This window comes from Aulostomus chinensis, chromosome 17, assembly GCF_037954235.1.
Source record: "Aulostomus chinensis isolate RoL2024-O1b breed Wild chromosome 17, RoL_Achi_v1.0, whole genome shotgun sequence".
Classification (NCBI taxonomy): domain Eukaryota; kingdom Metazoa; phylum Chordata; class Actinopteri; order Syngnathiformes; family Aulostomidae; genus Aulostomus; species Aulostomus chinensis.
This window is the reverse complement of record NC_141336.1, coordinates 2826236-2854031: the sequence shown is the minus strand read 5'-3', so window position 1 is coordinate 2854031 and position 27796 is coordinate 2826236. Positions and strand designations below refer to the sequence as shown.

At 47.3% G+C, this 27796-nt stretch overlaps 2 protein-coding genes, 1 long non-coding RNA gene and 1 pseudogene across 5 annotated transcripts; 1 reads left to right on the top strand and 3 right to left on the bottom strand.

The window, feature by feature from the left end:
* Positions 1-970: 970 nt before the first annotated feature.
* On the bottom strand, positions 971-3451 carry mrps26 (mitochondrial ribosomal protein S26). The gene is made up of 4 exons (XM_086183269.1): positions 3054-3451; positions 1776-1922; positions 1508-1631; positions 971-1430 (listed from the first exon to the last, which is right to left on the bottom strand). The coding sequence occupies exons 1-4, from the start codon at positions 3272-3274 to the stop codon at positions 1299-1301; spliced, it is 624 nt and encodes a 207-aa protein (XP_086039395.1). The 5' UTR covers positions 3275-3451; the 3' UTR covers positions 971-1298.
* On the top strand, positions 3068-27796 carry LOC147246008 (uncharacterized). Of its 3 annotated transcripts, none has more exons than XR_015109862.1 (5): positions 3068-3575; positions 3883-3957; positions 5327-5396; positions 5621-5687; positions 27023-27796. It is a non-coding gene; the product is annotated as an uncharacterized LOC147246008 (long non-coding RNA). The 3 variants fall into 3 exon arrangements; XR_015109863.1 differs by having other exon boundaries at positions 3068-3473; positions 27023-27795; XR_015109861.1 differs by having other exon boundaries at positions 3070-3957; positions 27023-27793.
* neff2 (neuronal intermediate filament family member 2) lies at positions 6032-9985 on the bottom strand. The gene is made up of 3 exons (XM_086183319.1): positions 8825-9985; positions 8118-8242; positions 6032-7066 (listed from the first exon to the last, which is right to left on the bottom strand). The coding sequence occupies exons 1-3, from the start codon at positions 9830-9832 to the stop codon at positions 7006-7008; spliced, it is 1194 nt and encodes a 397-aa protein (XP_086039445.1). The 5' UTR covers positions 9833-9985; the 3' UTR covers positions 6032-7005.
* LOC147246009 (nanos homolog 1 pseudogene) lies at positions 14499-15980 on the bottom strand (annotated as a pseudogene).

Below are 27796 nucleotides of genomic sequence, written 5' to 3'. Positions count from 1 at the left end.
ATGCTGTCCACCGCCAGCATCCAGTCTTGTGTGAGTTAATCTCAATCTACTCAAACTTTGTACTGCTAATCTCAGTCTTTGCTGCCGCACTTGAACAATCTCATTAACCTCTGCTGACAATCAGGTTAACCATGTGCAGCGTATCAAGCCACATCAGGACGTCCTGGATCAGCGAAGCCCCTCAGCGGCAGCACTGTTCCAGGGCCCAACCAAGACAATAAATCATTTAATCTCAGATTATGAACTACGATCCTGTTGATCTCAAACAAAAGCTATTACATTCATGAAGATTACATTTTGATTTGAGTTTGTTTCATGGTATGAAGTCTCGCAGTAAAAGGAAAGGAATGTAAGCAGGAAGAAAACTCCTCCTCTACCGACTCGACTGCTGGTTCCCGGCTATTTTTGATCAAGTCGTACGAAACGTGCCAGCAGCGTTTTCCTGTGTTTAAACGGCTTGGGTACCCTTCACCTCCGTCTCCATCAGCCTCTCAGAGCAGGATTACACTGATGCAACAGCACATAGACGCGCCTCATACTAGTGTTAAAGCTGCTTAGAGCGCCTCCTAGAGGACAGCCGCTTGAAGAGCAGCAACAGAGGACACCAACCAGAAACCCCACAAAGGAGCAGAAGCTCCTAGGAGCTGGTGGGACGTCCTGAGCGTGCCCTGACGCCCTTCCTCTTCCTGCTGTAAAAGTCCTCCATGAACAAACTCCTCAAATGTTGTGGTATTTGATTTCTCCTGACATCCGTCTGCATAAATCTGTCCATCTCGTCACCCTGGCCTCAGCTCAGGCTTCACTTCAGAGGAGCTTCTCCCCAAATTCCCTCTCTTTGATCTCTCACCTCATCAATTAATATTTTCATGTTAAGTGTACGTCCTGAAAATGCTGACAGCGTTTCTAAGCAGCTCTAGAACATTTAACCTGTGAGTGTAAATAATTGTTGCCTCTGGGAACAGTGCGAGCATAACCAGACGGAGCCTCGGGAATATTGGGTCATTTATTCTACCGCATTTCACAATAAGACAGCGACGATCAAAGCACGAGAAGCTGAAACTGAAAAGTGAGGAGAAGGTATAACAGAAGCTGCGGGTACAGACGGCCACTGGCTCACCAGACTTCCCGTTACGCCTTCAGCTGGAGGCGTCAGGCGCTACATCTCCAAGCTGACGGCTAACAGGAACATCCACCACCTCGCTCCGAAAGCTTGCCAGCGTTTGAAGAAAACCCGCCCGCCAGTGTGAGTTTTACTGAAGTCAGAACAGTCAGGACCTCCACACACACACAACTCCCCGTTAGTCCAGCACCGTCTGGTGAACAACTAATCCTCTCTTGTTGATGGCAAAGTTATAGTTCTTTGGGTTGTCCAGAGCGTGGTCAATACGCTGATCCAGGTTCTCCAAGGTGATGAAGTTCTTCGCGTCCTCCTGTAAGACAGCCAAAGTCCCACTGTGAGAACTCTCATCATTCACGTATGGAAGATTCAGTTCGAGGGAAAACGTACCTGCAACTGCAGAATTTCTTTCTCTTTTAGTTTGATGAACTCCTGCTCTTCCTGTTCCTGCTGAATGACAGCTTCCAACTTCTTGCGTTCTTTTTCTTCTGTTTCCTTCTGGACCCTCAAAAGCCTGAGGGACAGAGGAGAAGCCGAGTGAGTCACTCCACTTGTGGAACGCAATGAACAAAGGATGGGTGGAACACAAGCAAATCCTTCTAAGTTACGCCATCTTTAGATGTGTCTTCTCCTGGTGTAATTTTGCATTTCTTCTCACCGGATTTTGAGACAGCGGAGGTTCTCCTCGTTGTTCCAGGCCATGAGAACACGATGCTCCTCATCCTCCTGCTTCGCTCTCTCCTCCATCAAGGACCCCAGCTTGTCCTTCCACTTCTTCCTGAGCACCTCCGCCTTAAACTCCATCCTGGGACGCCGAGAACAGAGCCCAGTCAGCTCACGTGAACCGCACATCAAACACCAACCCAGAGCCCAACGTTCCAAAAAAGCATTGCAGTCGCACACAAAGCAAAACAACAACTGGATCAGGACTCACTTTACTGTTCACTGGTCTCGCATTCAGGTGACTGTGCTGAGGTTTGGGGAAATATTACAGAACTTCCTGACAGTCACTTACCATCCTGCAGACCAGAGCAACCAGGACCATTCATGAGGTCAGCTACTTGGAACACACAAGTCCACTTCTATAGGATCAAAACATCGTATCCTGCCAACAGCAATCACCATGTGTGAGGCTAAAATGTCTAAAATGTACTTAGGGATGGGGGGGGGGGGTATCACTTAAGGGGGAATAAATCTTAAAAACCTTATGAACATCTTGAAAAGTTTCTGTACATCAATCACCGGTGTCACGCTACGGAACAGTCCAGAGCTCAAGAAGAGTCCAAATATCCACCGGGACTACAAACTGCACACAAATGTGTAGCTTAGCCCTGCAAGGGATGATGACGATGATGACACGTGACGACAGGCAGGCGTGTGTATTTTTTCATCCAGACAAGGGTGAGTTAATTAGCTACGCTTTTTCGCTCTCCTTTTCAAAAGTCATTTATTTTCTGTGTCTTCAAAGTTCATTTCTATATTTTGTTGTGGGGAAAAAATGGTTAAGTAGCCATCAGGAAGCCTTGTGCTATTTGCATTTTCGGAACTCCTACTGAACTGTAATCAGTACCACCAGTAAACTACATTCAGTTTTGCTCTACGGTCACTCACCAATCTCGATGCCCCGGGTTCTATTGTCCGATATTAGCTCAAAGGACAGCGTCGTATTTGCTCAACAGGACCACGGCCACACACCGTGGCTGTTCTGACGTCATATTGTTTGGAGGGTGATGCACTCGTTGGGTTCGGCACCAATCACTACACTTCCTCATTAAATGCGTTTGAACCCTATTTGTTTTTGTTTTTTTAATGCAAGTGCTATACCACTATATTATATTATTAAATAAAGACATGTTGCACACAAGCTCAGACTCTGTCTTCGTTTTAGCAGCTAACGTTTGACGTATTGCGTCACTGGATGTTCCTGTCAGCCTACCGCAGAGCGCTTATGATCAGCTTGTACTCGGAGTATCTCTCCTTCAGGACCACCGTCTCCACCGGGTCCACGGGGGGAGGCACTTTGATTCGATCCACTTTGGACTTCGCCACCGGGTCGTTGCGGGACTTTCGGCCGCGGACAGCCTCCACGAGCACGGTGCCCCTCGGCGCGAGGAGCCGGGCCCCCTGGGCGCTCCTCCCGCTGACTACCTGAAACATGCCGGCGTCAAAATCTTCGCTTTAGTCGCTAAATTGACTTTTATCTAGAGGACATGCCGTTTCACATGGACGATATAAACACCGAGGACAGTAACGTTAGAGACACAGGGCGGCGGCCATCTTGATGCCCTCTGACAGACCGGAAGTAGTAATTCTTTATCCTTCCTCGAAATGTATCGCCATCTGTAGTTTTGTTGAGGTTTGTGCTTCCGCTTAACACCTGAATAAAGGTGTTTTTAAGTACTTTGCACCCCCCCCCCCCCCCCCGACAGGCTTGTAACGTGACAAAAACTGTTTACTGGTAAGCTAATGTTAGCTTAAATGTTGTCGCCGTTGTTGTTTTACCGAACATTTAGCGGCCAGAAACGTTTCCCCCCACTTGTCTTTGTTGTATTGTAGTTGTCCGCATTGGTTTTATTTTCTTGTGGTTTTTTTCCTGACTTAAACTTTATTGAGCTCTGAACAGACTTTTAACGCACAAATAAGATTAATAAATTTCACATGAACCCTCGATGTTAAACGACCAAGAAATGCACGACTTTATATTTCTGAATTTAATCTTATTTTAGGCCAATGTGTGTGTGTATATTTTGATATTCATGAGTCAGCTTGATGCCTGGAGTCTGCTTGGTGACTGATGATGCTGCATAGATTACAACCTACCACATGGAGTGATGGGGGCCGTAAGTAATAATTTTAATCATGATAAGCAGGGAAGGATGCAACACCTCCTCGGTTTTTGCTATATTTCAGGGGACGTGAGTCATAAAATTCTACGCGGCAGGTCACAAATGGAAGCCAGTATTTAATGTATCCTCAGTTCTATGAATGCTAAAATTAAATCATGTATTTCCTTTGCACCTTTAGTACTTAGTGACACTAATACAGTCTGCTGTACTGCTCCATGTCAGTTGGTTTTTATCTCCAGTCAACAGCTAGATGTCTGTTTTCCATCCATCCGTCTTCTCCCTCTCCTCCTGTTGAGGGTGGTGGGGGTGGAGCCTATCCCAGCAGCCTTCCCCCTGGACAGGTCACCAGTCCATGGCAGGGCCAACACATAGAGACAGACAACCATTGGCTCTCCCAGCCACGCCTACGGTCAATTTAGAGTCTGGATTAACCTGGTCCCTCTTGATGTCTTTGGACTGTGGAGGAAGCTGGAGTACCAGAGAGAACCCAGCAGGAACAGGGAGAACATGGAGACTCACCCAGAAAGACCCCGTGCTGCAGCCGGGGCTCCACCCACAACCCTCTTGCTGTGAGGCGACCACTGCTCCACCGTGCTGCTGTTGTTTGCTTTCGTTTACACAATTAGCAATACTTCACCCAAAAAAGTGTCTTTTGCTTTTCAAACACTCAAAAATATCTGTCTTGAAAGAGTTCATGTTTTCCCCATTCTGCTTGTGACAAGAAGGAGCTGGCCACCTTTATTTAGCTTGAAGTTAATGTCTGACTTCTTGCTGCTGCAGCAACAAAACAACTGCATGAAAGCTTCCAAAAAATGTCCTTTCACCAGCTCCCACCCGTGCAGAGTAGCCCATGTCCTCTTTCTCCAGCTGATATGCTCAGAAATCCATAAGCACTTCGGTTTGAACTGAAAACAAATTTTAACTCTTCAAGATCAGCACAACATGATGAAGCATCAGGAGTGGTTCATCTGAGTACATCAGCCCCTCACAGTAGCGCCCAACTGGAATTGTTGTGATTTGTTTCATCTCAAGAGTGTTTGTGGATTACTGAGCACAAAAAGTAGTAAAAGAAGATATTGATCTTCTCAGCTGCTGTGCTTGAGACTTTATAAAGTGACATTTTGGGGCAGCTTGCTTTGATTTTTGTTGATGTAGCTGCTTTTAGCCATCAGTCTCCATTAGCTTAGTGCTAAATGTACATGACTGACTCTCTGACTCTTCTGGAGACACCGGGAAGTGATGGAGGTCTGGTGTTTAGAGTCTAGGATGGGATTTTAGCAGAGGAAGAGAGCTGGGCTCCGACAGCGGCGTCCGATGAAGAGAGAAGCAACTGAATGTCTTCTATTTATATGGATGATCGCAGGATGGTGGAGGAGTTCTGGAGGACGATGAGTGACCTCAGTGATTGGAGTTCCTTGTGTTTCACAGAGACAGTGAGTATCTACTGGAAGACACTGTGGACAATCGCTGCTTCTGACAGCTGTCAGACGGTTGTCACTGGTAGCGATTGGTGGACAGGAATAAATGTGAAACCCAGAAGGAAAGGATTTTCGGGCCACAATGTTTCTGGAATGTTTCTGCGTCCCTATCGATCCGTTAGCCTTGAGAGTGCCGTATCGTCCGTACGAGATACCCACCGAGGTGTTGTTGTTTGCAGTGTTGCTGCCGGCCCCCAGACCCCTCACTTCAGCGCTTCCTTCACCATCTGCAAGGACTTCCATCAGGTAAGTCTGGACGTTTATCTTCCCTAAGTCTGAGCAGTTGGAGGCTGACAAAGTAACTTCCTGACAAAGGCCAAGTGTTCTTGTGTTTTTGTTTTTTTCTGAATTTGTTTCTGAATAAGTGGTGATTGTTGCCGGCTGGCAAATCAGATTTTGAGAACCTCAAATTTAGCACATGAAGAGTCTTAGGAGTGGAGGTTTGCGACTTGCAGTTTCCTGAGTCCCACTGGGCTTTGAAATATGTGACCAGTCATTTGCATCTGCTGCATGTGAGAGACAACATTCTGAGTGCTTTGTGCGTTTGAAGTGCATAAATCACCTTTAAAAGAAGAAGTCGGATGAAGAAATGGCTTGTGAGTTATAGTTTTATTCAGCTTGTTGCTAGCTGTGACAGGGACACGGAGCGGACTGCGATGGTGCAGCCGTTTTCTTAGCTTCACAGATGTAAAGCACCATTTAGATCTACAATCAGCACGATGACAACAAGGAGCTCCTGCACTTGTCTTCAGTTTCATTGCTTGGAGTTAACTCACAAAACAGAAAAAAACAAAACAAAACCTAATGCAATTTAGCCGAGACAAACACACTACATGATTTAAAAAGGAGAAACCAGTAACAGTCAGTCTTCCGCAGCATTTACATTTCTGAGAGTTTCTTCCCAACAGAATTGAAATTACTTGTTTACATGACCAACTATAGTTTTGAGAGCCACCAGAGTCTGCAGTAGTTGTGTGTAGATGTAAATGCAGAGGAAGAACATCTAAAACAGACAAAACGTACCTCTAATATAGTGAAAATAAACGTTTAAGGTTACTGGTTCACCGACGACTACAACAGAACTGGGACGTTGCATAATTGATCGGTCGAGTTCCCAGTCAATGATGCTGCGTCACTTCAGACACAAATAAAGTCCAAGCATCAGGAGACAAAATTGATTCTGTCCTCTTTCACAAACAATTGGACAGATGTTTGCACAAAGAGGGGTCAGGAACCTGCTGGTGCTTCGACCTTATAACAGAGAGGAACTCAGCCCAAACAATACTGCTGCCCGACACGAACTAATGCAGTGCAGTCACTACCGCCTTCATGGTTTGTGGCGTCTGAACGTGTGTAGAAGAAGGGGGACTTCTGGAGGACCTCTTGTTCAGCACAAGGGCGCATCTAACTTGAAAGTGGTGAGCTTTACTTTGATTTGGGAAGGAGCAAAATGAGTATATTTGGAGGCAAGAGGGAAGAATGTAAAATAATTGAGTAGAGGAGGAGATGTCAGGGACGGGGAGAAGGATATGAAGAATTTAGGTTGATGCCAGGCTTGTGGCATTCAGTTTATGGCCGGAAGGGAGGGGTAAGACAGCCGGATCTCTTCCCCCTCCAGAAGTTTCCTGAAAAAGAAAGGAGAAGTGATTACTCTTGACCTCCTTGTCCCAGAATACACAAACATGAAAAACTAGAGTGCTCAGAGAGAATCGCTCTGCTTTTCTCCTCTATCGTGCATCGTCACCCCTACCAAGCTGTCCTGGTCGCCGCCCTCTGCCGTTCTGGGAGTCCCACGGGCGACCACATGTGTCCTCTACAAAGTGAGGAGTCATCGGCTGAATCTTTTCACCTGACAGTGAGGAGTTTCGCCAGGGTGGATATAGCTCCACGTAACGGACCAGAGGGGGCGCTAGCGCAGCCACCAGGACACAGCAGGTTCAGGCACCTGTAGGGTTAAGATCTCAAGTCTTGGACTGCTAGATGATGCTAGACCCAGCAAGTTTTCTTACTCCTACCCTAACTACTCCTGGTCTGCTTGCTTAAGGAGTTCCTGAATCTGTTGGAGGGTCTTCCAGTTTCCTAGGTGGTACTGTTGGAAAAAATTAGGGTCCTAGATGGTCCTAATTCTGATGGTGCTCCAGCTCAGCAGATGAATAATACGGATAATGAGACCAAACCAAGCTGGAGGCAACATGGGGACTGAACCAGCACCCCCAGGTTGGTAGGCAGGACTGACAGTGACAACACGATAGACTGCTGCACCATCTGGGCACCAACAGAGTGCGAACTCTGTAACATCAGTCTTACTTCCTGTAACCACTAGGTGGTGCTATGATGTAAGTTCAGCTTGTAGGTGACTTCAGGCCTGGACTCATCAAGCGTGTAGGAAAAGCTTCACAGAAACCCTTCACTTAGTTCTTAAGGTGTTTCTGACCAAACCTGAGATGGATCTGGTTGACCCACTGTGGTCATCTTGCCACTAGGTGGTGCTATGACTTATCTGCCACAAAATATAATGCACTCTTCCTTGGCCCATTCTATACTCTTCCACCGTGTTCCGTGACAAATGGCTGGTGTTCATGTGACCCTGCTGACAGATGAACAGACACCCAGAACATGGCCCCATTGGTGGTGTTGATGAGTACCACTGAGATACACGGCTGCTGAAGAGCTCACCTGTACGCAGCTATTTCAATATCGAGGGCCATCTTCACGTTGAGGAGGTCTTGGTACTCTCTCAGGTAGCGGGCCATCTCCTGCTTGGCTTCAGTGATATCCCTCTCCAGTTCACTGATCCTAATCTACCAGCGCCACAGGAAAAAAATCACTATCAGTGTCACAGTTGTTGAGGCACACAGTGAGATTTAGGCAACTTGATTTTTAAGGTTTCCATCATATGTATTAGTGGGTGTGTGAGTGTGCTGTGCTGCAGGAATGTTCTCCCCCAGTCACCTTGCAGATTTTCACCTCTGCTGTCATTATTTTCTGCTCAGTGTGGAGGCAGCAACTGCAGCACAGCGTCTCTTTACATGTCGTCCTCCAGCAAAAAGAAACATGCTGTGCACTCAGACGACTTCCTGCTGCTGCCTTTGCTCCTGGATCTGCAAGTGAGCTGTGCGTACATGTTGCTACTGTACAGCCTCTACATGCCTAAACTCAATTAGGTTTTACTCCATCTCAGCCGTCTTTGGCCAACCTCTAGCTGCTCTTGCTGATCCTTGAAACAATCAGCTGAAAAATAAGATGTCTGCTGATCTGTGAGTCAGTCAGATCGACTGAAAAGGTCACACACAAGGCCCGAACTGTGCCCTTTAACCTTTACATCGTCAAAGAGAATCATCTAAACATTCATGCACACCCTTATCCCAGTGCCCCTCATTCACCTGGTACTTCTCCACCTCTTTTATCTGCGTCTCCTCCAGCTCCTCCAGCTGCTTGGTGAGGGAGTCGATGACGTTCCGGAGAGCCTCAATCTCGGAGGAGCGTGACTGAAGCAGTCTCCGGTACTCCATGGTCTCCTCACGAATGGCGTGAACCGCCTCGTTGTTTTTGCTGGCCATCTCTGCCACGCTCGCAAACTTGCTTTTGTACCAGTCTTCGGCGGCTTGCATGTTCTTGTTTGCCAGCCGTTCATACTGTGTCCGGATGTCTCGCAGGGCGAGAGAGAGGTCGGGCCGGGACACCTCCACATCCACGCTGATGTTGGCCACCTGCAGCTGGGCTTGCAGCTCTACTTGCTCCTCCGCAAAGACTTTCTTTAGAAACGCTATCTCATCACACAGAGAGACCACTGTGACCTCAGCATCACAGTTGGAGAGCAGGGCCCTGCTGGCCTCCTCCTTGGCCCTCTGCAGGGCCTCTTCAGCATCCATCCGCTGCCTCACTTCCTCCTCATAGCGCTCCTTCATCTGCTCATACACGTCATGCAGATAGTCCCTTTCCGCCTCCATCCGCATCTTTTCTCCACTCTCCGAGTCGATCATGGCCCTCAAACTGCGTGCCTCCCCCTCATAGAGAGCCTGCAGACGGGAAGGATCATTCTGTCGCCTCCTAAGAGCCTCCAGCTCGGCCAGTAGGGCTTTGTTCTGCAGCTCCAGGTGTCTAACCTTCTCTATGTAGGTGGCGAAGCGGTCATTCAGGTCCACAAGCTGCTCTCTCTCCTGAGAGCGCAGGCCCAGCAGCTCACTGTTGAGGGAGCTGGCCTGAGCCAGGTCCATCCTCGCAGACCCATCTGGCAGGGAAGAGGAGGCCAGCCTCAGGATCCTCTTCCCAGACGGAGGAGCTCGAGTAGAGGTGTAGAGGGAGGAAGACAGGGATGCTTTGGTGGTGGTTCGGGAGCCTCGGTAGCTGTCCCAAGGGCGGCGGTAGGAGAGATAGGAATCGTAGCTCATGGTGATTTTTTTGCGGTGGATTTTTTTTGTTTGTTTATGAAAAGGATATTTTAGTTTCAGAAGTTTTTTTTTAAGTCCCCCTTGTTCTGCACACCATCGGTGAGGATGAGTGAGCGTTTATGCACTGCACCAGCTCAGTGATGCTGCAGATCTCCAGCCTTTATAGAGCGAGGCTGCCCCCCCACCAGCACAGAGAAACATCACTGCTGTCAGCATCCTACAGGCCAATCGCTGAGTGCTGCAGTGGAGAGAGGGGAGGTTGGTTTTCAGACTCACTCTCAGCCATTTCAGCCAGAGTAGACGCGGTAGAGCAGATTTACACAATCTTCCCAGGAAGTAGCAGTGAAAACAACGACTCTAAAAAACACCGAGCATTTCTGTGAACACATTTTTACTCCATTAAATTGTCTCAGTGCAGGTTTTGTGGCATTTCTCAATGCGTGATGCCTGTGAGGAAAAACTCCACCTGCTTGTGAAAAATGACTTGAAACAAAATATTTTCTCCAACCCCGTGAGAGACAATCAATATGCATCTCTAAAAGAAAGTGGAGAAGCACATACTTCAACACCCAGGCACTTAAAGATATTAAAGCTCTATAAAACAGTGAGTTAATCACAATAAAAAATTCATGGCTATCGATTGTTGTGGTTGATAACGTGACCTTGAGTGAATATTATGATCGAACGCATTAATCTATGGTCCTCGTTCCTTCTGACCATGGCGATCTGTGTTACTATGTCACTTTGCAGTGTCCTACATACTGCTGTTGTCTGAGACCGTCTTCAGAGGCGTCTTTTTAGTCCACTCAGATTCCGAACTGATGCACGGGTGATGTTCTTGAGCCGTCCTGACATTGTGTGGGAGGAAAGTGCTGCCTGCTGACACAGAGGAACAGAGATGCAGGGCCTTGGAGTGGCCACAGACAGATTTGATGATATAGAGACATTATATAGAGGCCAGGATGTAGACCTTCCCTTCATTTTTTTCTATTAAAACTTTATTTTACTTGGCAATACATTAAGATCAGTTTCTTATTAACAATGGCAACCTGAAGTTAGTTTTTTCCAAGGTCACAATACATATTTTCCCTCTATGTTGACAAGAAACAAAACATTTCCTCGTGGCCGCCGTGTGTGTACCGGTGTGTCATGTGTGTAAGCAGTACTGTTTGTGTACAGTTTGAGTTGACACCACTAATCCCTGTGGAGGAATGACCTTAAATATGTATTGTAAAGCTACGTGCGCATCGATGGCATGGCGTGAGTTTATGTTAGGACCAGTATCGCTGGAGCAGAGTAGGAGGGAGGAGGACGTGCTGTCAGAGAAGTTTGCAGAGTAAAACCTGTCAAAAGTGTTCATTTTATTATTAACAATTAAATACAAGTGAGTAGAGCCAGTGGCTATTTTGTGGGTAGTAATTATGGCACGAATACTTCAGCTACTGGTTACATTCTGCCTTTAAAATACATCAAATTTAGCAATCACTATTTCCAGTAAGTAGGCAACGACAGAGCTCCATTTATTCCAGCATTTAATCTGTTGTCATTAAACGAGGTGACGCTTACAACTGGCCGACCTCATGAGATGTGGTCGGCCGTGGACAGTTGGCTCAGGGCAGTCACTGCTGCTGGTGAGTGCTGAGGCTCGCTAGTTAACTAGCTGCTAGTTAGCTTAGCCATCCCAGCTAGCAGGAGCTCACATCCCTGACAACATCCCATGTTTAATCCCTACAGGGACCTTAGAGGCAGCGGTGATGATTTCAGTTAAAGACTGAGACGAGACTCTCCCTCACCGGTGCTACATCAGTCTGGTCAGATTCCAGGCCATACTGCTAGCATGCTATAGCTAAATATCTGCATCTAGCTTCTGTTCACCTGACAGCCCGCGTTCTTTAACAGCACCTCCGAGCACCGAATCATTCTGTAACACCAACATGTCCAACCAGCTCTCTTCATCCACAACGCTCAGGTCCAGATCTCCCGGCTGCTCCTCCTGCCCCTGCTCTGGCAGTAGAGGGTCGAGCTGATCCTCAGCGGCTTTTCCACCTGGGTTTGGTGACAAAATTCAGCTGCTGCTCAGGCAACAGGCCAGACTGGGGAGAAGCCTGAGGATCAGTAATACAAGGAGAAGCAGCAGGAGGAAATGAAGAAGGCTGAGGGAGAAGAACCCAGGAGGAAAGGCAGGAACAGGGCGAGAACAGGCAGGAGCGCGTGTGTGGGGCGGATAAAAGACAGCAGGAAAAGCAGGAGTGAATGGAGCTGCAGGGACAAAGGCAGAGGGCCTCAGGATGAGGATGAGGAGGCTGGTGAACGGGGTTGTGGGGAAGGGCAGCAGGACCCTGACGTTACCTGTTCACACCACCAGGTATGACCTCGCTGCCACCTGAGGAGAGAAGCAAAGATAGAGTGTGTGCTCAGACATCAGACAGGAAAGACCTAAAAAAGGTTACAGAGCAGATGTCAGGGTTCCCTTCACCAACTGAACTCCAGATGCTCCAGTGGCGGGAGTTACAGGAAGTTCCTGTGGCACATGAGCTGTGCTCCGTAAACGTTGTGCGGTGAAGAGTTTCGAGGAGCCTGCAGCCTCCTACTGTGATACTTTGTTCCAACGGCTCTTGAAATAATTCAAAACCATTTCTCGGCCACAAAATGACATCGCAATCGCTGGGTGTTGTGACTTTGTATCAACATCATGGTTATTTCAGACTTCTGCCTTGATTACAATTCATGAGCGATTGTTTTATACTCTTTTTTTTGTTTTTTACAATGTCCTCATAGCTCTCTGTACTGCAAATATGCTGACCTCCAAAAGGGAAGGTATTTACCAGCTTAACACCGTGGAGGTCAGTGAGAAATTAGAAATGTGCCTTTTGATTCTTTCCTCTGGTGTTTTTGCCTGAACGGTTGATGGACTCGTTACTTTGATTTGGGCTGAGAGGTTTGGAAATAATATTTCATGATTCACAGTGGCATTGAGTGGCATTGTCCACATTTTGATTGAAAACCATGATGAGATGGTGATGGTGCGGTTTTTATGCAGACCTGTGCAAAGCAAAGATGTTTGTGCTGGTTCTGGTGCAGGCTGAGGTCTCTGCAGCACCGCCGGAGTGTTCTGGACTCACACTCTGCCCCCCCACGAAGACTTTACCTTTTTGTCCCTCATTGTGAGGGGGAGGAGAGGCCGGCTGAAGGCTCCTTTGTGGGTGAACTGTCCCGTGAATGCACCCCTACTGTAAGTCCCCATGGCTGCAGACTTTACTTGAGGGAATTACCCACAGTTCATAGGGCTGAGGCGTGATATACTGGTTACCGTGGTTACCAGAGGGTTTCCAGGAAGTGTGAGTATGATGTTGAGCTGGAAAATGTAGGTGAGGTTTCTGATGGATGGGACTGACAGTCACTCTCTAACTCACCATGTCTCAAACGGAGGTAGAGTTGGACTTCATGACTGATTTTACACAACATGGCGTTCCAGTCACATTCTCCACCCAGTGAAGGGGGGGGGGGGGGGGTTCTGTTGAAAAAATACATTTTTTTTCTTCTTTTTTTTTACTCTTGAATTTTGATTCCTGGTGATGGCGATACTTCTGGGTGACATCACTCCGGTTCATTCCAGAGATTCATTCATGTAATGCTGTTATTCATTGATTTTTTTTTTTCCCTCCGGGGTGGGGGGGGGTTGGGGGGTCATCCTGCTGGGGTGAGCGCTCACCATGTGACCCTTGAGACTCATCCTTGACTGCAGACAAGTTGGATAAATTACAAAGTAGAGGGACAATGAAGGTGGCTGCTCACCAGCTGAGGCTTCTCTTGTTTTCCGGTGTCGGTGGGTTCCTGCTCTCACTGCCAGCTGGATGCATGATGTGCTGGTCAGTAACAACAGAAGATATGGAAAATAAAGTTTCACTGTCAAAGGGTCTGCGGGATTTGGATAAACGCAGCTATGAAAAAGAACATGTTTCTCGTGCAAAAAACACAAAAAAAATAGCGGGACTTTGAGACACTGTTCTGGTGCACATCAGAATGTTCAAGTTAATTCAGTGTTTCTGAGCTCTCGGGGAGTGGGGGGCAAGACCAACACATGACGAGCGTTAAAAGTCCAGGAGCAGGTCTTCAACTGTCAGAAGTCTCACCCTCAGAATTTTAAGCTCTCAGAAGTCTTACATTTGATCCTAGTGGGCCTGTGGGTGGTAGATTTTAAGAGTTCCCCTCACAATTTATTTGGCCATAAATCAACACAGGACTGTAATCACTAAAGTTTGCAGCCTCTGACACCCGGAGATCAACTGTGCGCCCGCAGCAGCCAGGAGCTGCTGGGGTGAAACGTCTCTCCAGCCTGGCTGCGGGACAGGTCTCCACTCACTGTGGAAGTGCTTTTAAAAAGTTTCCACGTCGCCATTTCAACGGATCGTGTTTATCCATCCATCTTGCCTCTGTGCAGCAGGAGTCGGTGCCTCGGGATGCTGTCGTTGAGCGGTGGGGCCACTAGAGGGCGCATGTGCCGCGCTAATCACGGGGACTATAATCGGACGCGTATAAACGCTCCTCAGCTGCGTGTGAAGACAAATCAAAACATCTCATTCAGCCGTGTTTTGGTGCTCGGACAGAAGGACATCCGCCATTCACGACATGACATTAAACTCACCTGGAGCCTCCTGTAGTCCAAACAAATGCAAATTCCTTCTTTATTCAGAGATCATTTACAGTGAATATATTCCCCAATTATACAGGTTAAAAATAAGTACATAAAACATTTCTATTGACAGATAAAGACTTTGGAATGTCAGGCTTCTCATTGCTAAAACTGCTCACCCCTTTAATACATTTACAAGAATAGGAACAGGTAAACTGAAATAACAGGAAGTGAACTGCAAGGCATACCTACATTCCACTGTTTTACATTCAGTCGAAATATGCAAAATACTATCCACATAACTGCAAATAAGGAGTATGAGACATCCAACATAGAAACAATGCAGAAGTTACATTTCAGATACAAAAAAGTGTATTCCTTTGGTAGAAAACTCTCGGGACAAAATGTGCTAAGAAAGATCTCTCGTTGTGTTTCCTCTCAAATCCGTGACAGGACATTCATGTCAGATCAGGAGCTTCTGGCGACAGCGTGAATGTGGTGATTGACAGTTCGACCTGCACTTTGGTTCATTTTAGATCACCAAGTGTTGGAGTGCTGGGAGGAGGAGGAGGATGAAGCGATGCACGGTACGCGTCCGAGTGTAAACTATGTGCCCAAAAAACAAAAACAACAAGGAAAGCTCGTACACGTACAGAAACCTAAAGTCTTTCCCTCCAGGCTTGTCTTGTGCATGAACGGGGCGACCATGACTGCCTGGTCGTGTCAGACAGTGCAACTTTAGAAGATCTTCAGCCTCTTGCCGACGGCTCTGCCGGCCTTGGCGACCCTCTGGCTCGCCTGGTCCTTGGACAGCGGGCAGTACTTGATGGTGTGCGCATTGTCGCCGTTGGCGCTGCAGAGCGGGCAGGTGTACGCCCGCAGGATGGGGCACAGCACTCTTCCGTCCGCTGTCTTCAGGATGTGAGTGCCGTAAACCTCCTCCGGTGCGCCGTTATTCCGACAGAAGACGCACACTTTGGGCTCCGGTTTCCCTCTCTGAGTCTGTTTGCGCCTCCGGTCCATGGACAGCAGGTCCAGCCCGGCGAAACTTCCCCTGTAGGAGGACGAATCTCTGTCTGCCAGCGGCGACTCACCGGAGAGGTGCTCGAAGGGCCTGAGGAGCGAGATGCGCTCCTTCAGGTCATAGATGGAGATCGGCGGGGAGCCCGGGGCCGCGCAGCAGCAGCACTCGTCCCCGTCCCTGCCCTGCCCAATTACGCAGGAGCAACCCGGGGAATCGTCCAAGCCCAGGGTCGCCTTCAGAGACTCGGTGATGGAGTTGGGGCTGCAGGACGGGCTGTTCATCTTATTTTTGGCGACAAGTGTGGAGAGGCCGAGGTAGTCGTTCCAGAAATTGAAGGTGTAATCATAAGGAGACCGCGCGTCCAAGTAGCCGCGGTCTAGAAAATCCATCCTGTCGGAGCGATTAGGCGTCTGGGCTGCCTGTCAGCATGGGTCGCCGGTGACGGTGGTCCTCTCCCTCCTCTCGCTGGTTCCACGATGCAGAGCACTCAACATGTAGGCGCTGTTAAATTCCCCAGAATAACAGAGGGGCGTGGCTTGGTTCAAGTTGATTATCCAGCTGCCCCCCATAGGAGGGTCTCCAGAGCAGAGCAGGGGAACCAGTTCCTTCCTCCTGACTGGTCCTGGTTGGTTCCGGTAGCTGAGACCGTCTGTCCAGTGGAGGCTTCTGGACCCTCCTCATCCTTTTTGTTTGCTCAGTTTTTACATTCTTAGTGAAAGAACGTCTCTCCCACCACGAGGGTCAACTGAACTTTTTAAGTCCACATTCGGGCTGATGTTGGATGCGCCATGATTTTTTGGTAACTATGGGCTCGTCCGTAGTTACCAGTATGAATATTATTAGTATCAAAACAAGTTTATGTGATAGTACAACTTTTTACATAAGAAATACAAATATAAACATTGGACATTTGAAAACAACGTTTTCTTTACTTCATAAATATTTGGAAGAGCGCATAAATCACATATTTACTGTTCCCTCGTTATTGATGATGAGCAGAGAATGTGTCGATACAAGAGTGACTGATGGCATGCAGGTATTCTTGATAGGATACTGACGTTATTTCATCACAACGGTTAAAAAAATGTTTAAAAGGTTTGTGATTTCTTTAAAAAAAACAACTTAAAAAGAAAAAAACAGTTGCCCCTCCAAGCAAATCACATGACATATACTGGCCATCGAATATTACAGCTTTTACAAGGAGATAAAACTGTGCAAATAAAGACTAGTGTTTTACAGGGGGGGGATTCAGGGGAAAAAAAATCTTATGACAAAAAAAAAGGATAAATTATTGCACAGATATGAATCAGATACATTCAGACATCAACAGCATGAACAGGAACTTATTCAGTCAAAAACAAACAACCTTTAGATGATAGAATGTTGTTGTTGATATTTCTTGGATACCAAATGTGTGTGTGTGTGTGTGTGTGGTGGTTTCAGTGCTGCAGTAAGACCCGCCCACCGCTACTTACCACTCCTGTTAGCTTCGGGAACGATTGTGCTTCTTCGCTTGCGTCCACAACCAGACGGAGTTCTTCGGCGCGAGGGAAGCGCGCTCCCCGTGTGGCTTGTCTACCAGCTGAGATGAGCTGCTCTCTCACGCTGCTCAACCCCTCCAGCCACAGCAAACATCAACGTTTTACAAGCTGAGTGTTGTTCACCCTGCCTCGCTCACCGATCATAACACGGAGAACCATTTGCACTTTTTACATCATTATAGACAATAAACATGCAAAGGGGATCATAAAATGTGCAAATAAATGGGAATTATTAGGGCCGGAGCACCAAACAGCGCCAGAGCCTCTAGAAAAGCAAGGAATTGTTATTCTTTATTCTCCCCATGGAACTTAGTGCACGTGTCGTTCTGGTGAAAATGTTGCTGTTTTACAGGTCTCGTGTGCAACAACGTTGAGGAAATGTGGTAGGGGCGTGTAACGTTAACCCCCCCACCACAGGAAACCTGCCGTTTACAGTTACATTTCTCATCTTTGGGTCATTTTTGCCATTTCCATTTCATTTTTCTTTTCACAAACTCCTCCTAGGGGCTTCATTGGATTTTATTTAATGCACATAATTTGGTGGGATTGTGTCACAAGGCCAGACCTACTAAAAAGTCCTCTGGTGTCATGACTTCATCCCAGGTGGAAGTCCGTCATTTTGATTTAGCTGATTTGTTTTTGGCGGTGCACGAGGGTCGTACTCTCACCACTTCCTCCAGGGGGATTGATCTGATTCTCTTGCAGTTTGGTCAGCACATACAAGAGACCTCACCGCCTCATAGTCAGGTCTTTTTAACCTCCACAGGTTTGATAAAGGTGCTGCCCTAAAGAAATCAGCAGGTCAATAATGACTCTTGGTCACAGCGCCCCTTAGTGGTTACAGGTGTTCAGCTTGGTTTAACAAACGTGGTCTGATTGACGGTTGCTGTTTTCACCTGATGTACGGCTGCGTGATGTGCAGTTAGTCCGTGTTCTCTAGAGCCACCTTGTGGACACAGGAAGTGACCTTAAAGCCACGTAAAAGACACATTGTTCTACTGTCTCTTTAAGGAAAATACAAACATTGCCAGTTTTTCTGGCCGTCTTATTACGCCGAACGAGCCTCACACCCTGACGGCGCCAGTGCAAGGGCCTGCCTATCGCTGCTCGTGGCTTCATTCATTGCAAGTAAAAGTTGTGATTTCAGGTTCAAAGTGGAGTGATTTTGTTGGCACTACACTTCATTGAAGGGATGTTATAGAATGTGTTTTTCTAGTATTTCTTTTCAGCGTGTCACTCTATAGACGGTCCCTGCTCTCCGGCCTGGCAGTCAGCTGCGTGGAGAGACAAACCTTTTCCAAAGGCCTTATGGTAATTGAACTATAGATTAGTATGTTAGCATTAAAAGATCTTCCCGTAGAGCCTCAAACAACGTAAAATAACTGGAGAGAAGGTAAAAAGCTGTACGTCTGACCGTGTCAGTGTGAAAGAGATTGGGATCATCCGTCTGGGACCAGTACAGGAACAGCAGGCTTGACAACACTGAAGGATTCATTCTTAAAGGAAGAACACTCACACAGTGGACACCAAACACTTAATGTCGGTGGATCCGTGAGGCCTCCACAGGGCAAAGCCTCACACCTTTACGTTACACTTCCACCGACAACGCAACAAGATGAAGCTCTTCAGCGCTTGGTACGCCTCTGTAGGTGAAGAATCCCATTCGATGGTTTCCCCTGGCTTACGCTTGGACAACCCAAACTGTTGCAGGCCCAAATTTAGGGGCTTGGTCGGCCCAGTCTGACCCCCAGATGGTTTATTTCACAGAACCATCTGAGAAGTTCCCTTTGAACCTATCTGGGAAAGACCAGTCAGTTCCAAGAGTACTCACGGGTGATTGGATGAAGCATCCGTCTAATACCGTGTAACTTCAACCAATCAGATCAGATTATTTAAGCTTTGGTGTAAATGGTGCCACTGCAGCATCTAAGCTAGCCTCCTCGATACATGTCTCCTTCAAAGCACGCTCACTGGTTCACACACTAACACGTGCATATTGGAGCCTGACAAGCTAGAAAATTTCAATTCTGAAAATGTGCTGAGAATTTAACATGTAATATTCTGCTAGTGTTTGTGGCAGGAAGTGTTTGCTACCAGAACATTCTTCCTGCAGGGCGCATAAAACAACAGATTCTTGGTAAACATTTCACATTAGGACCATAATCTGAAATGATTTAGATGTAAACCTTTTTTCTTTTTCATGATTAGAGCCTGTAGGTTTTGTCATAGGAAAGGTGTTGTGCTCAAGTGTATCAGTCTCTATCCCCGCCACAGCAACTCAAACGAGAGCAAAATGTCATCAAACGGTGGTAAAAAATTAGTCCTGAGTGTAACGTCCCCTCTGCACCGAGGAGTGTGTGCTGAGTGTAACGTCCCCTCTGCACCGAGGAGTGTGTGCTGAGTGTAACGTCCCCTCTGCACCGAGGAGTGTGTGCTGAGTGTAACGTCCCCCCTGCACCGAGGAGTGTGTGCTGAGTGTAACGTCCCCCCTGCACCGAGGAATGTGTGCTGAGTGTAACGTCCCCCTGCACTGAGTGTGTGCTGAGTGTAACGTCCCCCTGCACCGAGTGTGTGCTGAGTGTAACGTCTCCCTGCACCGACGAGTGTGTGCTGAGTGTAACGTCCCCCTGCACCGAGTGTGTGCTGAGTGTAACGTCCCCCTGCACCGACGAGTGTGTGCTGAGTGTAACGTCCCCCTGCACCGACGAGTGTGTGCTGAGTGTAACGTCTCCCTGCACCGACGAGTGTGTGCTGAGTGTAACGTCCCTCTGCACCGAGTGTGTGCTGAGTGTAACGTCCCTCTGCACCGAGTGTGTGCTGAGTGTAACGTCCCCCCTGCACCGAGTAGTGTGTGCTGAGTGTAATGTCCTCCTGCACCGAGTGTGTGCTGACTGTAACGTCTCCCTGCACCGACGAGTGTGTGCTGAGTGTAACGTCTCCCTGCACCGAGGAGTGTGTGCTGAGTGTAACGTCCCCCCTGCACCGAGGAATGTGTGCTGAGTGTAACGTCCCCCTGCACCGAGTGTGTGCTGAGTGTAACGTCCCCCTGCACCGAGTGTGTGCTGAGTGTAACGTCTCCCTGCACCGACGAGTGTGTGCTGAGTGTAACGTCCCCCTGCACCGAGTGTGTGCTGAGTGTAACGTCCCCCTGCACCGACGAGTGTGTGCTGAGTGTAACGTCCCCCTGCACCGACGAGTGTGTGCTGAGTGTAACGTCCCTCTGCACCGATGAGTGTGTGCTGAGTGTAACGTCCCCCTGCACCGACGAGTGTGTGCTGAGTGTAACGTCCCCCTGCACCGACGAGTGTGTGCTGAGTGTAACGTCTCCCTGCACCGACGAGTGTGTGCTGAGTGTAACGTCCCTCTGCACCGAGTGTGTGCTGAGTGTAACGTCCCTCTGCACCGAGTGTGTGCTGAGTGTAACGTCCCCCCTGCACCGAGTAGTGTGTGCTGAGTGTAACGTCCTCCTGCACCGAGTGTGTGCTGAGTGTAACGTCTCCCTGCACCGACGAGTGTGTGCTGAGTGTAACGTCCCCCTGCACCGAGTGTGTGCTGAGTGTAACGTCCCCCCGCATCGAGGAGTGTGTGCTGAGTGTAACGTCCCCCTGCACCTGTTCTACCTCCCCTGAGTCCACTGCTTTGTGCTCCCAACCAGCCTGCCTCTGCTCCATTGTCTCCCCTCTACAGTGGGCCGTTTAACGTCATTAATATGCATTAAAACAGAGTGTGTTTGTGTGTGTGTGTGTGTGTGTGTGGGTAAAGCTGCTCACACACACACACAACAGTGCTTGATGACTGACCTGACTGCTAGAACAATGCCCATGTTACTGTTTCTGTCATTTGAAACAATGAGAGCAGTCAAAGTTGGGAGGAAGAGTCATTTGTACATGAAATACTTTGAAAATGGAGCTAAGATACAGTTTACTACCAGTGTGTGTGTGTGTGTGTGTGTGTTTGTGTGTGTCTGTGTGTGGGGGGGCTCATTCATTTAATAAATCAATATCAGTCCACTGCAGACTTTGAGGGATTCTGAAAAACGACCGTGTGATTTAGTATTTCAGGAAAGTTCCAGTCATGTAAATCTATGATAATCCAAACATGATTCTTTATGGCTCATCGAAGCTCACTGGTTTCACAGATTCTAACCTGTAGTTTGTGTTATAAAAGAATAAAACATTTATATATAAAATCATGCTAAAAAAAAACAAAAGTCCCTAAAATTTGCACAGCCAAGCGGAGACGCTGCTATTAAAGTTTACAGCAAGAGTCGATGGCACAAAGCATGACGGAAATCATGTTAGCCAGACAGTTTCTTGCATGTGAGAATAAATTATCATCAGAATACACCACATGGTCCATTTTCAAGGTCACCTCCAGCTCTACATGCACAAAGGAAATCGTGAGAGAGCATTTAAAAGATGAATGGCTGCCATATCACAATAGATAAATAGCACAGGGGCCGAGATGACATGTGGCTCTGCTGCTCCGGGGCGGCTGCATTGCTCTTAATGCAAAACATGATCAGCAGCAACAAAGAGAGTGTTGATAATGACTGTAAAATAAAATCATTTTATATTCTGAAGAGCTTAATTTAGAGCCCCGCTGCCGCCGATCTTACGGTTTGATTTCTGGCACGAGCGCAGGAGTCGAGGCAAATTATTTATTTAGTTCAAAAAGTGCTGCACAAAAGGAAAAAAAAAAAAACCCACTTAAAACCCGGTGAAAGTGTAATAGAATAAAAATAGCTGACAAAATAAACAGACGCGGAGTACAGTTGTGGCGCGGCAGATAAAGCAGCCCAAATTTAATAAAGGCAACATCAGAGCAGAAGAGAAATAAATAGATCAAAGAAAGAAAACAGAGAAAAAGACCGTTGTCGAGTAAGGTCCGAAAGTGGCTGAAGCCGGTCAGCAGGTCATCGGCCCGCTCGAGACGGGTGTACCGGGCTGTTCTGGGGCTGCTGGGAATCTCAGCGGGATGCCAGAGTGACGCGCAGGAACAGAAGTACTTTTCTGGGCTCGTTACTTGTTTTTAGAACTCTTACCAGCTTCATTTAAACCGTCCCTCAGTTCTCCCGTCCTCATGATTGTGACGCCTAATGACTCGATCAGTCGATGCGACGTGAGGAACATCTGAAACACACCTGCCAGAATCCCTCATCACACACAGCAGTGGGCTGCTTTTTTGGTTCGTCCATCTCTCCTCATTTGAATCATTCTGCCATGAAAAAGCAGCAAATCCTTTTACCTAAGAATCTGGAACAAGATTGAAAAAAGACAGAAACCATGAAATGATTAACAAATAACAGTTGCAGATTACAAACACACACGCACACGCACACACACACACACACACACACACATATGAATGAATATCTCAGAACAGTTTTCTCCTGTTCTCCTTCAGTGATTATGTCATTTTGGAAAAATGACCACATTAGAAATTTCCCCATCGTGGGATTAATAATCTCATCTCGTCTCATGTCTGTATCAGTTCTACTTTTAATTGGTATTTATTTTGTGCTTCCTTGTTGAAGCACCTTGTAAGCTAAAGTTAATTCAGTTTGCTGCAAGTGTGAGTTGAAGCAGAACTTCAAGCAACAAGCCGTTTTTGTGGGGGTGATGTCAGTCATGGATTCATGAGTGAACCTCCTGATCCACGCTGCGTTTGACTTTTTCAAACGCGTAACCACAACAGCGTCCTCCTTCAATGAAACGTGACGATAGACGATATTCTTGGGTGGATTGATGTGATCTGTCGGCAGGGAATTTTTATGCTAAATACTTTTAACACGCTTCCCTTTTCTGGCCTTAAAACATGATTCAGGAAATATTATTCCTGATGCAAACTCATAGAAAAATGCAGCTGAAGGGACAGCGTTTTTGCTTCGAACACAATTAGCAGCGTTTGAAACTTCTAGGAGGAGAAATGTTGGAGGTGTTTCACCGATGATTCAACCGGAGGCCTGAGGAGGCTGCATGATAAGCCCACACCTGGAACTCGCCGAGATAACGCCAGGCAGTCCAAATGTTACCTCCACCGCAGCCAAACAGAAGTTACAGTTCTGGCTTTGTTCACACAGTTTGCAGCCATTGTTCTACTCTGTTTACTTCTGCTCGCTATCAAGGCCTCGCACATGCAGCTGAGTGCCGCATCTCGTTGGGGGATGGTGGTGGTTTGAAAATCTTCATGTGTAAATACTGCTTCGGAGTGCGATGATCGCACCCAGAGGCCTCCCGGGCTGCTGTGTCTGCCAAACAGCCGAGGCTGAGATGAACCTGTGCTGCTTCCCCATTCATCACTGTCAGCTTGAATAGAAAATTAACAAATTCCTTAATTAAAAGACCTCTCTAGACTCCGGTCTGTGTGTGGAGCACGTGCCAACTGCAGCGGCACACTGTGCAAGTCACAACAGCCACAAACACAACACTCCCTTCCATGCAAACGCACACTCCTGCAGACCCCTGCCATTCCTGTCGCTGCATTAATTGCATAAACTGCATAATGTGGAGGGCCAGAGCGGCGGTTCGCTCTGGAGCCTCCCCAGACACGGAGCTGGGTGGGGAGTCAGTGGGGGGCTTTGATCCCTGACCTCTGCCTTCTCTCTTGGGAAAATAGGAGTGCGTCTCTAACGGTCCGTCCATCTGCGCGCGCGCACACACAGACACACACACACCAACTCCTACAGTCAGCTCAGCCCCAGACACGTGTCAGTGTCACCAGCAGCAAGAGGGAATGCTAAACAAGCCAAGGTCAGCCCCAAATTACGGGGTGTCTACTGGCCTGTCAAGTGCTTTGTCACGACCACCAACCCCCTGAATGCAGTTTGCTATTACTTACCCCCCCACCCCCACCCCCCCGCTGCTCAGCAGATAGCTGTTAATCTATTCATGCATATACATGCAGTCTCCTCTTGACTGAATGAAAAGACTGGATCAATGTCTAAAGGCCCAGAAAAACAAAATGCGCTCTTGAATGTTAATATTTGGAAAGTAGCTTCAGTGTTTTGGTGTCGCAGCCCTCGAGAAAGCTTTCGAAAGTGACGAGGCGGGCGACAAGCTCAAGCTATGGAAACCTTATTATGAGGTACGTGGGCTACTTGAGCTGATGTTGAGCTTAGATGTCGGCGGTGTAGTTTGTTCCTAGCCTAACCTTTGATTTGTTCATCTAACGACTGCATTCATGAGCAAAAATCATGAAGTGTTGTTCGTTTATGGAGGTGATTTTGCTTTTAGGTCTCACAAAGCTTTGTTTGCCTCAGAGATTATGTTCTGCTGAAGGCTAATCCACCAGCCGATGTAAACATCTCATTTTGATCTCTGTAAGCCACTGCAATGCTTACGTTCAGGTTAGCCTACATCATAACTGTGGTACTCTGAAGCCATCAGGCTTGGCCTCCTGTCTGTAAGACTAAATGCAGGGCTAACACAGTGCCACAGTCCGTAAGAATGATTTGTTCGGACGAACATGTCATGAATGAGGCCGAGTGTCTTGTTCCAGCAGGTCCAGTGTGAGAACCCAGTGTTTGACTTATTGATTCACGATGAAAATCCTCATTTGTTGCAAGTGCAGACTGTAAAACAATGGTTTGATAATCCACAGTAAACTGAGGAACAAAGAACATTTTTGCATTTTATGTAATTAACTCTTGACTCTTCTGATTATCGTCTTTAGCCCGTTGTGTTTTCTTGATGAATCTGCTTGAGTTACTACACCAGTTCTAACGTTAAAGCTGTGGCTGGAACTAGACTCTCCTCACCACGAGCGGAGAGGGAGGACATGGAAGTTGAGGGCCTGCGGATCAGAAGCTTGTTTAACTCGTCCAAATCTGCTGAGATTAGAGTGGGAAGTGGTCAGAGGGTTTAGAGCGTATCGGTACAATGGGGCCGAAAGGATTAGAGGTGGATTCGTCGAGCCCCTGCCATGCCCTTCATCTCTGGGGGTCCACAGCCAGAGCACCTTTGTTGGGTTAACTAACGGCACTTCCCATGAACACGGTGAGCAGACCAATCCCTTTTTAATGATGCAGGGAAAATTCCATTGGCCCTGATTACCACAATGCTTTCAAGAGCCACCATTGTCCCACACACCATGTGGAGCTTTAAACTGTGCAGCGAGGCGAGTGGACTGAGAGGCGTTTGAAGTCGACTTGTAGTATTTAAGCCCATATCTGAAAACAATGCTGATATGTGCATCAACTTTATGGGTGGAACACAATGCTAACACTAGCACTACAAGGGATTTAATTGCCATTGTGGCCACCCAAGCTTAAATTATATGCAGTAATATGGAGCTAATGGGATGTGACTTGGTGCTATAAAGTGGTGAATGTGGATATGAAAGGCAAGATGTTTATTTGTATCAGTACACGTTACCTCACACCACCCTTTCATCCTGGAGCCGCACATGGAGGGGGCTCGTCTGGTTTCCTCTCTTCAGATGCAATCATCTCACTGGCTGGCCTCGGTGTGTGGAGCCAAAGAGGTATGGCTTCTCATCTCCATAAAAGGAAAATAAAGATGGAGGACAAGCAGTTAAGAAACTGCTAACTGTCACACATGTGCCTTCAGAGTTGTTCCCAGAAATCCACCCAGGCACATGGAAAAGGAAGCTTCTGACACAGACTTCTCGATGCGGCTGGAGACGGAGCGCTAAACACTTTGCTTTGGCTGGATTCGCTCGGCCACCAGTCTGATGCTTGTTTTGTCTTCTGCTGCCTGGATTTGTGCACAAATCGTCTGCTTTTATTGTCTATAACTTAATCCACAGGCAAGAGACCCTCATTTAACCGTCTCAGATCTCTTTGGCAGTGGCGCCCTACGTGCAGCACATAGCATCACATAAAGTACCGACAATACAAACAGCTCAGCACCAAGACAAATCACAGTTACTCTGCACTGCAGCAAGAACAGCCAGGCCAAAAGACTCCTGCTAACTTGTGTTAAAAGCTGGCTGGAGAGATGACGCAGGTCCCTCTTGATGCTCCGAGCACACAGAACATAAGTGGGTAACCCTCCTTGAATGGCCTGAGCATTAAGAATTACATAAAGAATGAAACAACAACTAATTGTGTCAGCAGTAAACACTGAGGGGAAAGGAATCAGGGAAGCCTTCATGAGAACATCAGGAGTTTTATTCACATGAAACCCTGTTTGGAGCACCTTGTGGACCAAGCGTGGCATTCTGGGTGCTTTTATTTCCTTACCGGCCAGTTTAAAGGCTAACTGGATGAAATTTTGCCACTAATTTTTTAAAATTTTCATTTCCTTAATTCCAAAATCCTGTCTATTAGAAGTATATAGAATAGGAGATTTGCACCATTAACTTGTGAACCTGGTGACCAAATTTGCCCCATTGACTCCCATTCTAACCACGCAGATTTCATACACTATAACCCCAACATCTCTTCATGTTTTTTCCATGAATACCTAATAGATCGAAGCCTCTACCTTCAAAATAAAAGTCAAGTCAACTGTATTTGTGTGGTGCCAAATCACAGCTGAAGTTCTCTCATGACAAGTAGAGCTGGTCTGGTTCCTCACTCGCTGATGCGCTGCAGGAGAGGAGGACGGTCCTGGTCAGGACACTGAGGTCAAACAGACCTCAGCTCCCCGTGCAGCTGCTCAGCACCAAACACAGACAAGTGCTTTCCTCTGTGTTTGCCTTCACGCACAACAAGACCACTGTTCCCTGAAAAAAAGGAAAAATGTCCTTCTCTTGAGCACAAGACACAGGGAGCCGGAGGTCCAGGAATCTGGGAAAGGAAAACCAGATCATCCTGGACTACAAGAGATGCAGAGGGGCTGTCGCCCCCCTGGACCAGGACACATCACTTGTTCGTTTCAGTATTTATTGATGGCTACTCTTTACGTATGAGTGTGTGATATAGCAATGGACTCTTTACTTGATTTCATTCTTTGCTTTTTCTGTTCATCATGAAGAATGTGTATGAATGTGTTCATGTCATCTGATGATTTGTTTTTTTCCCCCAGGCTTGTGGCACCTTCTCCTGCCGCCGCTGGCCCTTGTGTCTCTTTTATCACATGGTTGATGCGTCCCGCTTCAGTGCAGACATCCTGTTCACCTCTGTTGACCCCGGCTGGAGCAGCGTCAAGAGCTTCAAGCGCCGTCTCTTCCTGGAGCAGCTTGGTCCTCCAAGCCCAGGGCCGGGTCCGTCAGGAAGAAGGGAAGGAAAAGGAAGGAAAGGAGGAGGAGGAGGAGCCACAGCCAGGACCCTCCAGAGAGCGGAAGTCATGTGCGTTGAGCACAAAAGAGTGTGGAGCCAGTGAACAAATGTGGAGGACACGTATGTGAGGAGCAGCGTGTAGTATCTGTCATTCATGCTTTCAGTAGCTGCAAACATTCACACACACACACACACACACACACGAGAAAACACATCATCTGTTGACAAAAAGGCATTCAAACACAAAAACTTCATGTTGTGAGTGTTATGAACATTTGCATGTTGTGTTATGTATAATAAAACGTATAAAATTTGATGCATTGGAAGTAAAAAAATAATAATTTACGGATTACATTTTATGCACTTTTATGAGACGGACGCCAACAAGTGTAAGTTCATTTTAAATTTCTCACTGTGCCGAAAATAATAATGCATTGAAATCAATATTGTCATCAATTATTGACACAGTCGGGGCTGTAATAGCGTCATCACAAACACTTCACTTTGCACCTCATTTTAGGAAATATTGCAAATTTTGTGTTTTTCCTGTTGAAAAAAATCAGGGGTTTGCATGACAAAA

What these genes read in the sequence shown, in the direction of transcription:
- neff2 (XM_086183319.1), bottom strand. Translation starts at nt 9,832, where the DNA reads ATGAGCTACGATTCCTATCTCTCCTACCGCCGCCCTTGGGACAGCTAC. An exon ending in AAGAGGTGGAGAAGTACCAG is followed by an intron (nt 8,243 to 8,824) that starts GTGAATGAGGGG and finishes TGGCGCTGGTAG; the next exon opens with ATTAGGATCAGTGAACTGGA. An exon ending in ATTGAAATAGCTGCGTACAG is followed by an intron (nt 7,067 to 8,117) that starts GTGAGCTCTTCA and finishes TTTCTTTTTCAG; the next exon opens with GAAACTTCTGGAGGGGGAAG.
- mrps26 (XM_086183269.1), bottom strand. Translation starts at nt 3,274, where the DNA reads ATGTTTCAGGTAGTCAGCGGGAGGAGCGCCCAGGGGGCCCGGCTCCTC. An exon ending in CTGATCATAAGCGCTCTGCG is followed by an intron (nt 1,923 to 3,053) that starts GTAGGCTGACAG and finishes TCGGCGTCCCAG; the next exon opens with GATGGAGTTTAAGGCGGAGG. An exon ending in CTCCGCTGTCTCAAAATCCG is followed by an intron (nt 1,632 to 1,775) that starts GTGAGAAGAAAT and finishes TCTGTCCCTCAG; the next exon opens with GCTTTTGAGGGTCCAGAAGG.